The 16,774-nt window shown below is 36.5% G+C and overlaps 1 protein-coding gene and 1 long non-coding RNA gene across 4 annotated transcripts in view; one reads left to right on the forward strand and one right to left on the reverse strand.

Annotated features, from left to right (window-relative positions):
- The window catches only part of SNRK (SNF related kinase), a 41,210-nt gene extending 28,806 nt beyond the window's left edge, over window positions 1-12,404 (reverse strand). For 2 of the 3 annotated variants that reach the window (XM_032237083.1, XM_032237085.1), the window contains exons 1-3: window positions 12,066-12,404; window positions 7,176-7,321; window positions 5,102-5,789 (exon numbers count right to left, since the gene is read on the reverse strand). In XM_032237083.1, coding sequence (XP_032092974.1) covers window positions 5,102-5,690 — 589 coding nt within the window. In that variant the 5' untranslated portion in view covers window positions 5,691-5,789; window positions 7,176-7,321; window positions 12,066-12,404. The other variant, XM_032237084.1, reaches the window with a different exon arrangement.
- A 44-nt stretch (window positions 12,405-12,448) lies between these two features.
- LOC116522277 overlaps window positions 12,449-16,774 on the forward strand; it is a 154,182-nt gene continuing 149,856 nt past the window's right edge. Inside the window, exon 1 of the long non-coding RNA XR_004256959.1 lies at window positions 12,449-12,537. This is a non-coding gene — a long non-coding RNA (uncharacterized LOC116522277). The remainder of the gene's footprint in view (window positions 12,538-16,774) is intronic.

Here is a 16,774-nt window from a genome sequence, read left to right on the forward strand (position 1 = left end):
TTCTAATGATTTTCTAGAAAAAGTTAGAACAGATGCTATCTCCAGACATGACATATACTAAAAAGGAAATTCACATGAAACATTTCAAACGAATAACATTTTTATCACAGTCAGATATTCACATCAATCTTGCCAACTGTGTCCAATTTACTTAGTAATTTATTATTCAAAATGCCTACTTTCTTTTTTCATGGGACTTCCTAATAATGTATTACAAAACTTTAGGCAACTAAACAGAGATGGGTTTCAGGGGGTATGGTACGGTTTGCAAGAACCTGATCCAGAAAATCGGTGTGTATTTGCATATCAGGTCCTCCAGAGGCTGCGTACCGGAATGCTGACCTGCCCCCCTCATTCAGCCCCGTCCACCCTGCCTGTCCGCACCCTGCTTGTCCCGCCCACCCACTTCCTTTGCCCGCCCAGTCGACGGGGCCCACGCAATCAGAGCAACCGCATGGCTCACCTGCACTGGCTGTCTCCCTGGCAGGAGGGCGACTAGCTTGCAGGTCCAGAGAAGGCATGTCCCTGTTTCCGCCCGCCAAGTGATGGCAAGCATTTAATACTACTTGTAATATTTATAATATAAAATCCTAACCATAACAATATGATTATTCAAAGCTAAAGTATTAAGACTTTTGCTGAATGGCACATAATAACTAATAAGAAATGAGAGGGGAAGGGGGAAGGAGGGAGAGAACTTGGAATGAGATGGAGGTGTGTGTGTGTGTGTATGTGTGTGTGTGTGTAGAGTGGGGGTATTTCAGAGGGAGGAGAGTGTGTGCATGCATACACACTATTCGGGAGGTATTGGGGAGATTTTAAGAACTTTGGAGTCAATCCAGTATAAGAGAAAGGGAGAGAGGGAGGAGAGTGTGTGCATGCACACACGCCTATTCGGGAAGTGGTGGGGAAATTTTATAAGCTTCCGGAGTGAATCCCTTCCCAATTATTTCTCTGCAAAGCTGTGTGCACAAGTGCTTGGGTCCATCTACTGCTTCCACTCACCTCCTCCCTCCCCCCACTTTCCCTGCTGCTTTGATCAAATCAACAGGAGAATAGCTGGGGATTTGACAAGAAGAAGTGGGTTTGTGCCAGTGGTGGATTTTTAGGGGAACTGAGCATAAGAACCCAAAGTCCAGCCACCCCTCCCCTCCATTAAAGAGGAAGGAAGGAAATGAAAGAGCTGGAAATGAGATGGAAGGAAGGAGAGTGGAGGGAGGTAGAAGGAAGAACTGCATGTGGCCCCAAATAATTTTTAGGGAGGGAGGGGGGAGAGAGAAAGGAAATATTCTAATGCATTATTATTAGTATGTCTATTAAGAAGATACATTCAAATATTAAGAACTGAACACCTTTCTATTCTTTCCTTCCTTCTTCCTTCCTACCTTCTTCCTTCCTTTCTCTACTATATTATTTTGCTCATTTCCACATTCTTAAAAAAAATCCCTAAATTATCTAAATGGGATCATTTATAGTCAAGTTAATGAATCTTAGCTAAAGCTTTTGTCACGTACAATCAGTTTTGAACAAGACTTCTAGAGGTCCTTTAGATTTGATTCCTAAAATGTGTGTGTGAGAGAGAGAGAGAGGAAAGAAAGAGAGAAAGGAAGAAAGAGAAAGGAAGAAAAAAAGAAAGGGAAAGGAAGAAAGAGGAATTAAGGGAGAAAGAGAAAGGAGAGGAAGGACGGACTGCTAACCGTGGCACTAGACATGACTTTAGAAAATGCTTTGAAACAGCACAGCAAACTAGTGCTGGAAGGGATCTGGGAGGTCATCTAGTCCAACCCTCTGCCCCAGCAGGAAACCTTATATCATTTGGATTACTTTGGTGCCTCTAACAGAAAGGAAAATTGCCAGAATGGAGAAGTTTACTAGGACAAGAGGAAGACAGAGATAGTCCTTGACTTATGACCACAATTGAGCCCAAATTTTGATTGTTAAACAAGAGTGTTGTTAAGTGAATTTCACATTTTCCAATTGGCCATGCCCACCTAATCATATGACCACCGAGCCACTCCCACAAAACAAGCCACACCTACAGAATAAGTTCTAAAAAAATTTGAAACCCAACACTGCAGCTAATTAAAAAATCATGTAATTAGTATTATCTGTCCACGTTCTAACAAAAATATAGATTTTTAACATTCTTTTTACATTGCCTTATTTCTGTTTCTGATCATGAAAAAAATTGTGAACTCTTGTGTCCATCGAGATTCTCAATCATCCAGATCATGATGGTCCCAAATGTGTTTTTCTTCCAAAAGGCAACTGGACTTTCTCCTTTTTTCATTTTGAAAACATTCCCTCATCCAAGAAGCTGCTTCTTCAATTCAGTTTTGGAACCATTCTTCAAAGAGGGACTACTTTGGCCTGATTCATATAATATTTAATACAATATTTAATAGATTTGGACATGATTTGATTATGGAGGCTGGCCAGCTTAACTGAAGTAACTGCTAAACAGATAAATGATTGCATTAAATATTCTTAACCTCTTATTTTTGTCAAATTCAAATAAATTTTGCCCATTTCTTTTATTTGATTTTAATGTATTCTAACATTTTAGTTATGGTTGATTATCATGTTTCATGGTTGACTATCATTTTTCTTAACTGCTGTATTGTTATGCAGTCAAAAAGCAGACCAAATGAAATGGATAGATTAAGATAGCTATATGAAACTATGTGGGTATCTTAATAGCCATGGTCAAAACATCTCAAGAACATACCAATTTCTTCACCTCCATATTTGTTGTTTTATTCACTATATTAACTTTTGACTATATTAGTCTCAGGCTAAATGTCAGGGCAAGGCTAAATGTCAGAGCATTTTCAGAAAACCTTTATCTTTTTTATGTTACCCTTTAGACCCCCGTTAGCTTTCTACTTATAATAGGAAAATTTTGAAGTCACATATGCAACCAAAATATTTCTCACACAATGGTCACATGAAAGCAAAATACTTTTAATTGTAAATCAATTTCACAATTATTACTAAACTTTCATGTAACATTTTCCCAGCTACTATTTCTTCTCTATCTACTTTGATTATATATTCTATGTACTCACTCTTTCCTGCCCATTTCCCTTTCTGTGTAGTGGATTTACTACTTTAGTAAAGGATTTCCTGTTTACAGTACTTGGTTTGTAAGAATTAACCCTAATGTTGTTCCACTGATAATACTACACGTACAATAAAGGAAATTAGTAACATTAGAAAAACTACAGAAATTCAAGAAATCCAAGGCAACATTTAAATGTAGTTGAGAGGAAAACACAAAATAGATTTTTACATTTAGAGAGAAAATATTTGTCATCATAGTCCAATTATAACAAGTAACCTTTTTAGCTAGTCAGTGAAAAAAATATTGCATTCATTCTTTTTTCAGGAAAGCAGATCGATACAATATTAATTTGAGCAATTGTGAACCTCATAGGTCTTTGATATAAATTTGGAAGATGGTCCTAACTGATTATGAGTTTTGTTATTTGAAAAATGATTCTATCTAGAACCCCTGAATGAAATTATAATTTCATGAATCAATTACAATGGACGGATTCAAGGGTTGATAATGAAAAAGTTGCATTGCAACTCTTAAACTAAATCCTGGGGAAAGGAGACAAGAGCTGGGAACCAACTATTTTAAGATGAATTATCTCAATAGCATGTGGATTAAGATATTTCTTATTATCAAATAGAAATGGGATGGTGTGTGTGTGTAATAAAACACTAGCCTGGGATTTTAAAATTAAATTTGTTTAAAACAAACAAACCCTGATCCATAAAATTGCAGACATGTTTTTCCATGAGAACAAGCCCTTGCTTTTCCATTTAACCTTGGAAAGCTTGCTGTAGACATCCCCCCTTTTTCACCTTAGTTCCTCTTGTTCAAAGTTGTAATGGGGGAGGGGGGCAGAGTTTGAAAACTCTACAATAATCAATCACAATAGCAAGAGCCACAATGAAAGGATACACTATATAAACATCTGAAGAATATATTTTGCTGAAAACAAGAGGCTACTTCCACATAAATGCAACTATAAGAGAAGTCAGTAACAAGAATAATTTATGTTGTCCTCCTAATGCAAGTATTTGGACAACGGTATTGTGAATGCAAACATAGTTATTTGTTCATAAGAGTTAAGATGCTGTTAGATAAATTGAGTTTTCTGTACTGTCAATACAATTCAAACAATTACTGAATTCAGTGTAAGCACTTGTACTATATTATGTATGAAGTGGATATTATCTAGCACCCATTGTAAATAGTACACTATATTCAAAATAATATAATCATAGAATGTTCCATGTCAACTTTTAAACTGGTATTACAAGTAGTCCTCGACTTACAACAGTTTTAGTGACCGTTCAACAGCACTGAAAAATGACTTATGACTATTTTTCACACTTACAACTATTGTAGCATCCCCATGGTCACATAATCAAAATTCAGATGCTTGGCAACTGGTTCATATTTATAATGGTTGCAATATTCTGGGGTCATCTGAACAGCTTCTAACAAGCAAAATCAATGGGGAAAACAGATTCATTTAACAACCTTGTTACTAACTTAATAACTGCAGTGATTCACTTTAACAATTGTGGCTAGAAAGGTTGTAAAATGAAGCAAAACTCTCTTAGTAAATGTCACACTTAACAACATACATTTGGGGCTCAATTGTGATCATAAGTCGAGGACTACCTGTAGTTAACTTTAGGAGTCATCGAAATAACACATATAGACTGCAGTTGTTTAAATTTGCCAACTAGTTGAAGCTTAAGTGAATTCAGAGTTCCAAAATATCTGGAGGATACCTGATTGCTTGCCTCTACCACTAGATTAATACAATGAAAGAATGTAAAGGCATTTTAAAATGCACATTTTTAATATTTAAATCCACCTTTTTTTAACAATGTATCCTCAAGATGTCTTAGAATTGCAACTTTCAAAATTCTATTTTTAGTCTATTTGCTATGAATTCTGGAAACTGCAGTTATTGGATGACATAAATTGGGAAACACTGAATAATTTTTCAAGAATAGTTCATTTGAAAACAAAAATATAGCAATTAAGGTTTTATTTACTAGTTCATTAACTTACCTACTGCAGGAGCATCATATTCATCGCCAAGTAAAATTTCAGGAGCAGAATATGCAAGAGAGCCACAACTTGTTGTAAGTTTTTTCCCAGGTTGAAATTTGTTGCTAAATCCAAAATCAGTTAATTTCACAAGTCCTTGTTTTTCAAAAAATACAACATTTTCTGGTTTTAAGTCTCTGTGAACGACATGCAGTTTATGGCAATAGGATATAGCATGAACAATCTGAGCAAAATATTTTTTTGCCAGATCTTCATTAAGACCTTCTTCATGTTTCATGATGTAATCAAACATATCTCCTCCATCACCAAGTTCTAAGATCAGATAAAGTTTGGTCTGAGTGTCAATAACTTCATATAGACGAACAATATTAGGATGTTGAACTAGTTTCATACATCTGACTTCTTGGAAAAGATGTCCTGTGGCAAGAGTATCTAACTTGGTCTTGTCAATTACTTTTACTGCCACTTTTTCACCTGTAAATACATGTCGGGCAAGTTTCACCACAGCAAAATGCCCTCTGCCTAGGGTTTTATCCAAATCATACAATCCAGCAATTTTTCCATCATATCCTCGTTTAAAACCTGCCATACTCTCCAAGTAGTAATGCCGACACTTTCTAAAACTTGTATCTTTTCATATAAGGATTTCTGAAATAGATGCACAACTCATCTTCGCTGCCAAATGCATCTAAAAAATCAGAAATAAAATCATTATAGAATGTATAGAAAAACATTTCTGTTTTTATAAAAGTTGGACTTTGTATATGAAAGAACCCACTATAAAATAATTTCCTTGAAAGAAATTTTAATAATTTAGGTTGGTCACTCTAGAAATATCAGATATATAGACGAGGTTTATCTAACACTCCAATTAGTTGAATCATCAAATTATGCACCTTAGAATTAAAGAAAATAAGGGGGTGTGGGGGAAGCCAATTTCATAAAAATGTTAATGTTAACAATGACTCCTATTTTCTAAATTTAAAATATATTAAGTAAAAAATCCGAGGGAGCTGCTGAAAATATTAGTAAATGATATCTCTTTTAAACTCTTTTATTGGAACAGAGTACAGAGAGAAAATAACAAAGCACCACACAGGTAGTTTTCAACTTACAACCACAATTGAGCCCAAAATTTCTGTGGCTAATCAAGACAGTTAAGATAATTTGCCCCATTTTATGATAATTCTTGCCACCATTAAGTGAATTACTCGAGTTGTTAAATAAGTAACACAGTTCTTAAGTGATGGTTTCTCAATTAACTTGTCAGAAGGTTGCAAAAGATAATATGACCCTGGGACACCATAATAATTATAAATATGAACCAATTGCCAAACATACAAATTTTGATTATGTGACCATGGGTATGCTGCAAGGATCGTTAAGTGTGAAAAACAGGGTTTTTTTGTGCTGTTGTAACTTCAAACGGTCACTAAATGAGTAGATGTAAGTCGAGGATTACCTGTAATTATACTTTTTGTTTATTTCTATATTATCTCCTCTTTAGACCCCAACCATTTGTACTCTTTTGTCTGTCTGTCTGTCGGGGGGGGGGAGTTATAATATAAAAACTATGAGATATATACAAATTACTAGAAAGCCTGATTCATGAGACAATTGTTATATTTAGATGTCAATATTTATCATTGACAGTTAATTATATATTAATGAAATTATTATTTTTAAAATGGAAAGTGGACTAATACAGACAAAGTTGTATAACAAGGCCTTTCCAAGAAAGATGTGCAGCATATTATCAAGTATGATTGAAGTAAAAGTTAATAAAAATAAAACAACATTGCAGCATCCTGCTAATCCCAGGTTAGAAAAATTCATCAACAGCTTGACCTGGCCCATCTCTTTTTTCTCACTTTAATCCTGTCCTTTCTAGAAGAGAACTGGAATAGGTTGTAATCTTTTGTCATTGTCTGAGAAGAAAATAAATATTTTAATGATAAATTGTCAGTTGAGGATCCTTATTAGAATTATGTACAAAATGTTTATATCGTTGTGACAACTAAGACAAATTTCCCAGTGAAATAAAATCTTTATTGAATGTTGGGAGTCTACTAACCTTGGCAATGCCCTTTTCAAAGGTAACATCTTAATTATGCTTTGATCATCAAGTTGCAAGTTTTCTTCATATTTTTAGAAGATTCATCTACTGACATTTCTATATCCAATACCAAGACCAGTTTCACATTCTTCCACTGCTATTTCCTACATAAAAAAAATATTTATTAGCCACCATAATTGTTTTATCTTTAAATCACAAAAAATACTGTGTTTCCCCGAAAATAAGACAAGTCTTATATACATTCTATATACATTTTATATTCTAATTTTAATGGTTACTGAATTTTTTGGAGTATGAGATGCACCGGAGTAGAAGACGCACCAAGATTTTGAAGAGGTAAATTAAAAAAAAAAGTTTTTGCACTATGCAGACCTCCCAAACCCTCATTTTTTGTGAAAAAAATGTGGCATGCAGAGAGTTGGAGAGCCCTGCAAAGTGCTCCTGGGGGCGGGGGGGGGACAAGCAAAAAATGGCCCATTTTTCACGAAAATGGGCCCGTTTTTTTGCCAAAAAAGAGGCATGCATAGCTTTTAGGAGGCTTGTAGAGTGCTCCTTAGGGCTGGTGTGTGTGTGTTAAAAACAAGCAAAAAATGGCCCATTTTTTTTTTGCTTGTTTTTGCCCTCCCCAGCCCCCAGGAGCACTTTGCAGGCTTCCCAAACCTCTGCACATCCATTTTTGTGAAGGGGTCAGGGTTTCGGGAGGCCAAAAATTCTGTATTCAGTGTGTAAGACACACCCAGATTTTCTCCCTCTTTTTTGGGCAAAACTGTGTGACTTATACTCCGAAAAATACAGTATGTTCTAATTCTACAACAAACTTTCCTAATTTCTTTTAAATATTTGGGAACTCCCTGAGTCTCTTTGAGAGTGGGCGACATACAAACCCAATAAATGAAATGAAATGAATATTTAACTGAACTGATCCTGTACCTTTCCTTTTGGTATACAATGCTCTACAATGGTGAATACACAGGACATAAATAATATGGGAATGTATTCCTGGGGAAGTAGAGCTGGCATTATCTGTTCAAATGTGTATGTTCAAATGTATCTTTTTAGGAAATCCCGAAACCCAAAGGACACAGATATTTTTGATAATATCTCTGAATGGGACCAATTTATTTCTTATTTCCAATTTTTTCTATTGCTGATTTTGTCTTTTATATACTTTTTATCAGAATCAAGAAATATAACATTTTACAAATAAAAAAAATTCTGCCAAAGAAAAATTCAAATATTCATCTTCATAGTAAGAATCAGTCTATAAAAAATGTGAAGGTTAAGACCTTCAGAAATTCTTTGAAGTGATAACCTTCCAGGAAAATTCTAAATGGTAAAGCTTTGGAATTTTTTGGAGCATAGCCAATTATTTAATTCAGTATTAGATTTGAGACCTACTAAAATCATAGAACAGACAAAAAGAAAAAGGAACAATTCTGCAAGAGTTGAAATATTAGAATGCTTTCAATAAGTTTTATGTTTCCAACCGCCCCATCCCACAAAAAAAAAAAAAGATGGTTAGTTGACAATCATTGACAATCATTAACTAGAACAGGGATATCAAACTGGCGGCCCACGTGATGGATGCATCACGGCAGGCGATATCCTCCCCATCTCCGTGAAGGGAAAAAAACATTGTGAAACATCACATGACGGCAATGTGATGTAGCGAGTTTGACACCCATGAACTTGAGGATGGGGAACTGTTTTACAGAGTTGTAGGAATCATTAATTAATAAAACAGATTAATAAAAATGTGATCCAACTATAATTGGAATTACTTATAAATATATATTACAGGCACAAAATGTAACAACCATTTTACAAATATGCAGATCCCTTTTAATTACTTTGTTCAATAGTTATTCACATAAGTATTCCATTATTTTTAATTTATTACTGTTCTAAACAGTCAAAGATTTAAATATGCCTTTAAGACCATATCAAATCAGTTAAAAGAAACAACCAACAAATTTAATAACTTCTTCGTAGCATATGTTAAGAACTGCATGCCTGATGTCCATAGCACATTCCAGTCCAGGTGTTTTACTAGATATCCATGATGGCAACAATATATATGTATATGTGTGTATATTGAAACAACATATAGGCAAATATACATATGCACGCACAGAGAGATATAACTGAGGTTAGGGGAGGATATACACTTGGGTCATGATTATGACATTGGCTAAGGCTTAAGCCCTTCCTGATCTAGCTTTCCTACAGACATATTTTTTCCAAAGCTACTTCCCATAAAGGTTGATCACCCATGGGCCAGGAGATTAATCAGTGCAAAATGACCAATGAAGTTTTCAGTGCTACAATTTTGACCATTCTCCCAATGTTCTCTTTTCAAACAAGGTGGAATAGATTATCTATTTACCCAATATTGTGGAATTTTCTAGAAATACTGTGCTACTATAATAAAAATCTTTATACTTCTCTATGGCTCTTGATTCAATTGAAAGTGTTTTTCATCTACACTGAAAGTGAATTTTTCTAATTACATTTTTGAATTTTTATTTCCAGTTGATTAAAATACTGTTACAAACAGTATTGAACACCAATGAAATAATATTAAAATACATGTTATTATGCTGTTGCATATGTAGGAAAATTGGTTGAAGGAGAATAGGAGGCCACTTCAGTGAAACACTGAGTATATTTGAAAAAAATAAAATATTGTACTGAGCTTTATGTTAGTGCTCAGCGGAAACCAAGTGGATCTTTGAAAATGTCTCACACTTATAATAATCTAATAAAGCTAAATAAATTCTATTCTAAAACAGCAGGACAATAAAATGGGAAAACAATTATTATGAAAGAATTTGTCAAGGAATCAAATAAATGCTGCATCTATTTGGTATCTGTGTAAATATACAAAAGAGATGCAACAGTATTAAGAAGCATGCATCTGAAATGGCATCCAGAAAATGTTGCCAGTGCACCAGAAATGCAATTACTGGTAAATGAAGTTAGACAAACTTGTCTTAAAAGTGTTCTCTGAATAACAGTCTACATAAAAGAGAAATAAATTGTGATCTTTCACACTGAATAATAAAAAAAAATCTATTTTATATATACTGTTATATCATCTGATCACCTAGATATTTCAGTAAATGCTCTTGACAATCACCATGTATCAAATTAACTTTTTATTTAAAAAAAAAATCCAAAACATTAGTATTATAGTTACATATAGTACAGGGCAAATGAATAGAATCTTTTCAGCTTTGTAGATTTTATTAGAGTACTACATATATATGCATACACACACTGTACACAAACACAAACAGTAAAAAAACAGAATGTTCAGTTAGGTCTGCTATATACTTTCTAATTATACTATCTAAATAAGCTAAGCCAAATTGTGCATTTCTAATGAGAAATTATCAGTGGGAAAGGCCATAATCACTGCAGCTAGCAGTTACAAAAAAAACCCCAAATTTTGTTTGTTCTGTTTTTTGGTTCTGAGTAACCCTTATTCCTAAAAGAATATCATTTTCCAAGCAGGTTTAACTGCTTCAAGAACCGTATGTACTGTGTCAAATCCTTATTTCATCCCACTTCTCTATATTAAATGATGACTTTTGTGATTTTCCATAAATCATATATAAAAAATACTCTTATATAGGTAAGTATGATTGCACTAGAGGGCAGGCTTTAAACAGTTGTCTCATATCCTTTGGAACAATTTATATCTATATTAGCCAACTGTAGGAGAATCATAGTTAATCCAACTACCTTTTGTTAAATAAATGTATTTTAACTTCTAAAAGAATAAGTAAGCTTTAAAATCTAAGCTATGAGATATTTTTTATTTCAAGAAATATTTCAAGCATATGTTCAAAGAATTAGATGTTAATATATACAGAATTCATTGTACATTGCACATTAAAATACTGATATTAAATAATTATAACATTTCAGTTAATATTTTTTTTCAATCAATAAAAGATACAGTTTAAACTATAAAAAGGTTGTTTATGCTCTTTCATCTATCTGTTTCAATTAATATTAATAGAAGGGAATAAACAAAGACGTTCTACAGGTCTTATGCCTGTGTCAAAGATGGCAAATAAAACAGAAATTGATGCAGCTTAAAAAAATGGCTGTTTGCCAAAGAGATCATCAAGTCATAATGTGTTTTTGGCATGACAACGCTATGTAAGCACTTCCATAGAAAAGAGCTCTGTGCATGCACCACAAAAAAAATAAAGACTGCTATACTCATTCTGAACAAACCTGTTGGCTCTCTATCCACATTGCAGAAATAAGATGCACTGTCATCACCCAAATAGAACTACAGTTCGAATATATGAATTTCTTAACTGCCACCTAAGCCGGACGAATACACAACAGTTGGCGATGGGGGTGTGGAGAGAATGCTGTTGTTTGGACTATAGGGAATTGGGGGAAGAAAATGGAAACAAAACCGCTAGCGATGGCAAGGGGACAAAAGGTTAAACTCAATTTCACCTTCTCCTCAGTCATGTATCTTAAATCTGCTTTTTGCAATGCTGACAATTACAAACAATAAACGAATTTTAACTGACCATGCATGCTCTCGGGGACACTACAATTACATGCGAAGAGCCCCCCCCCGCCGCATTCTGTCTCTTTCCGTGTCTCGTACACATACGTATTTCCTCGCCTCGCCCATCTATTGCAAAAGAGGAACGCAAGAAGGGTGTGCAAAACCCGTACCGACAGAGTTTTCGAGTGGATTCGGAGTTCGGCCCTCGGGAATGACGACGAGCGTCTGGGGTACTCACGTTTTCCATCCCCAATGGCTGCTCTTTCTTTGCCAGTACCTGCCCCCGTAGGCCTCAGAAAGAGGAGGTCAAACTGGATCCGTCTCGTACCCCGCCCTTAGCAACTTACTCTCGGTTCTACTGGTGACGGCGGCAGGATTTCCTTTTGTCGCGGCCTCGTCTTCCCACCGGCCGCTCCCTGCATGGAAAGCGAAGGTTCCACTTCAGTGTTCGCCGTCTACAACCACACCGGGTAGAAGACTGCAGATCGACCTCTTTAGCGAAGAAGCGACAAGTGGCCACTACAGAGGTCAGCCGATCGCTCTGCGTCGCGTGGCCCGCACCCCTTTCCTTTAAATTCCGAAGACTCTGCGCCCAACGAACGACGCTCCCGTGTCCAGCGTCCCACGGCAGGCGACGAAACGTACAGACAACAGCTTGTAGTCCGAGGACAGCAGCGGGAAAGGAAACGCAGAATAAGGAGGGGCCTCGGCAGAGCAAAGGAAATGCGCATGAGTCCTAGGAGGGAGGCTCCATCCGAGAGTAGCCAATGGGGGAGTTCGATTTCTGCGGCTTGTCTTTCCGCACCTCCACGGCGTGAGGTAAGCTGCTGATCATAAGCACAGCGGTTAATATAGGTGGTGCCGATCTGTAAGTGATCTCTGACTGTTGAAAAATGTTTCATAAGAACATCTAGCGTTAATTGGTTAATAGCGAAAACGAGTTCCCCCTCCCCATCATTGAGCTCTTAATAGATATGTAATGTCTCCGCATCTCATCAGCGAAGCTCTAGATCATAAACAAAGTTTTAAGCTCACGGTCTGTTTAGTGTTGTTTACACACCGAGGAAGTTAAAGATAGACCGGAAACCAGATTGCATGGTTATCGGTGAAATGTTAAATGTCAGTGTTCATTAGTGAGGGATACAGTGTCATGGCAGTTTATTACGGATTAATTAATTAGATATGCAGTGCCAGAGCTTTTTGTTTTTAATAGAATGTGGCAGGAGGTTAGCTACTGGTCCATCCCTTTTAAAACTTTTAATTATTTAAAATACTTTTAAGTTTAGCATAATTATATATTAGAATGGTTTTTAAGTTAAGCTCTTCTTACAAAGGTATCCTCCTTGTATGTTCATCCAAATATTTATTTACTTGTTAAATTTATGTTGTTGTTAGTAGCGAAGTTGTGTCCGACCCATCATGACCCCATGCCTCCAGGCCTTCCTGTCCTCTACCATCCTCTGGAGTTCATTTAAGCTCACGCCTACTGCTTCAGTAACTCCATCAGTGGTGGGTTGCTTATCCCGTTCCAACCAGTTCGGTTGGAACGGGGCTGGCGGCATCCTCGTACACGCACGCAGTTCATGCATGCGTCGTAGCGCCTGCATGATGCTCCAGCTGCTCACAGAGAATCACGCAGGCACTGTATGTGCCATGCGCCTGTGTGGAAGCGCAGAAGCCTTCAAAGACCGGTAAGGAGCACGGGCGGGCAGGTGGCCCCTTTGCCGTTCCCGGAAGTTACTTACTTCTGGGTTCGCCGACCAACTGGTTCGCGGGGACCGCTGCGAACCGGTTGAAACCCACCCGTGGACTCCATCCAGCCACCTCATTCTCTGTTGACCCGTTTTTTCTTTTGCCCTCAATCCCAGCATTAGGCTCTTCTCCAGTTAGTCTTTCCTTATCATTAGATGGCCAAAGTTAAATTTATACCCTCTGCAATAAGAAGGACCCTAGATGTTTTACAGAGCAACATAAAAACAATAATGTAATAAATTATCAAACAATTAAATCAGTAACTAAAAATAAAAACAAAACTGCTTAGCGTATACAGACCAATAAATCAGTGGTGTCACTTCAAACTCCATAGGCTTTTTGAAATATTTTAGTTTTTGCTAACTAATTAGGGGATTGAAGGTCAAATGAATCTCCAGGAAGAGGTTCGGAGAGATCCCATCTGAAAAACAGAGCCTGTAAGCTTCCACTTCTCTTGCTCCTAAAAATGAGAATCACCAGCCTTTCTTCCATGATATACATATAGAAGCCAAACTGGGTTGGAAAAAGTGGTCCTGGAACTACAACAATATTAAACCATGTAGGGCATTGTAGGTTAAAACCAACCCTTTGAATTGCAATAGAAGCCTATAAGAAGGCAATACAGGACTTGAAACCATGTATGTCAACCAACATCTGGGCTGCTTTATTCAGAAAAATGTAAAAATATTACATTTTTAGATATAACAATTGAAATGGTAATAATAAATATATTTAAATTAGTATACCTAAAAATGGTTGAGTTTAGCTATGTAAAACTTTATTATACAGTAGTGGCCAAAATTGTGGCAACCTTTCGGGAAAAGTGTATTTTTGAGATTTGATGGCTAATAACACCACCTTTTTTGGAGTAGTACCATAACATTATATTTCAATGGAAAGATAATTTAATCAAGAATATAATAGAACAAAGTTTGTTCAATTATCTGTATTCTATGAAAAGTTATAGCCAAATAACCAGAAAAAGGAAACACAACTTGTTTAGGTTGATATTAGGTAGCTTTCCTTCATCTGATTGTAGCCAATGAGCATGAGTGTTTAGAGAGCTAATCAGGTGTCATCTTGTTTTGGCAATGAGCCAATCAGATCACAGTAGGATTCTGTTAGTGATATCATGTATTGAAGCTGAGAGGAGGACATTTGTCAGTGTATTATGTGATCATAATATACAGTATGTGATCACTATCAAGTTGGGGGGGGGGGTTGTGCTGTTTCATTTAGTGAGCTTGTAAAATGTAATAAAATTAAATGGTGGAAAGAGTTGACTGGTTGCCCAGAAAGTGATGTAAAATAGTATTATTAAATGAACAAGGCTATAGTAATAAAGAAATTAGAAGATTCCACTTAACCAAAGGTGACATTTCTAAGTTTTTGAAGAGGTATGAGGCAAGCATCCTCAAACTATGGCCCCTGGGCCAGTTCAGATATTGCTCAGCAATGCAAAGTATCCAGCCTGTGGAGTGGTGGGATGAAAACCAGCTGCCAGCTTGTAAAGTAGTGCTTTAAAAGTTTAAAATTTTTTAAAAAACACTTTAAAAATGCCTTTAGATATTTTTCACAGCCATGTGATCCAGAGCCAGTGGGTGAGTAGGAGAGGGGGTGGTGCTAGATTGCAAAGCAGCTGTCAGTTTGCAAAGTAGTGCTTTAAAAGTCATTAAAAATCTTTAAAAACACTCTAAAAACAGCATTTCACATGTTTCAAACTGTAGTCTCACCCCCAACAGTCTGGACCATTATCCCTCCTTAATTCACCATTGGAGGCTGTGTGTGTGTGTGTGTATGTGTGTTAATTATCACTGCCTTCTGTCTGCTTCCAATGTGTCTCAATGCTCATCTTGGAGGTTTTAGTTGTAGTCTTAATTGATGCAGTTCTCAGTCTGGTTTATTGTATGATCATCTGAAACATATGACCAGGAGTTATTTTGAAGGAAATCCTGTTTGTTTTATTCTTTTTTTAATGGCCTATTTTAAGTAGCATGAAGCTGCTGTTGTAATGAAGTTAGGCAAGTGGCAAGAAAGTTTGCACTTTCCCCCTTTTTTTGGGGGGGGGTGTTAAGCAAATAGATTCCTTGGGTTGAGCAAGTACAGCAAGGACAAAGGCAAAATGGACTGCTAAATTGGCCACGTCCACCCAGTCACATGCCCACCTAGCCATGACCACCCTGTTGGTCCGCCCCCCAACAATGTGAGGGGCTGTGAATCAGCCCCCTGTTCAAAACGTTTAGGACCCCTCGGTATAAGGAGACTCAATCACTACAAAATCACACTAGTAAAGGCAGAAAAAGGTGCACAACAGCAAGTGATAGAAGAATTAAGAATCTGTGCCTATGTGACAGAAGAAAATCATTTGGTATATACAAGATGAAATGGTGTAATGCAATGTGAAGTTGAGTGCAGGGACTGTTTGTCACAGACTGCAGGAATTTGGTCTAAAATCTACAATTCCACGAAAAAAACCACTTTTATTTCTCAAACAAAGGTTGAAAAGACTAAACTGGACTAAAATCCAAATTACCTGGATAGAGGAACAATGGGACAGTGTTATTTGGAGTGATGAGACCAATATCTCCCTGTTTGGTAATGATGGCCTTAAATACGTAAGAAGAATCGGAGATTTGCATCCTGATTGCATTACATGTACCATGAAACATCCAGTCAGTGTTATGATCTGGGGTTGTATGACATCAAAAGGTATGGACAGAATTTGTGATTAATGGGAATATAAATGGCCAAATATACATTAATGAAATACTTGAGCCCAAATTGAAGCCTTCTGCACATGATCTTTTCCAAGACAATGAAGCATTTATATTTCAACAGCATTCAGCTCCATGTCATGTTGCTGCTATGTGCAAAATGTGGTTTCAGGATTATCATATTCCTCTGCTGGAATGGCCTGGCCCAGACCTTAACCCAATTGAAAATTATGGAGCTGACTAAAGAAATTTGTTAGTCAGAAGCAACCCAGCAATAAAACCCAGTTAATACAAGCAATCATTCAATCTTGGTTTCACATTATAACAGTTGCAGAACTAAAAGACTTGGTTCACTCCATGGGAAAACGTTGTCAGGCTGTGTAATTCATGTAAAGATTACCCAACTAAGTATTAACATGGTGATAATTTAACATAACACAAGTCCATCACATAGTCCAATCTTCCACTGCCATGCTGGCAGTTCCATCCATCCAGGTCTGGTCAGGTGCAGAGGTGTAAAGACAAAGGATGATCTTGGATTCTAGAAAGGAATTTTATTTTGGCTGCATAGCATTTAACTCCATACCATC

The sequence above is a fragment of the Thamnophis elegans genome, chromosome Z, assembly GCF_009769535.1.
Source record: "Thamnophis elegans isolate rThaEle1 chromosome Z, rThaEle1.pri, whole genome shotgun sequence".
Classification (NCBI taxonomy): Eukaryota; Metazoa; Chordata; class Lepidosauria; order Squamata; family Colubridae; genus Thamnophis; species Thamnophis elegans.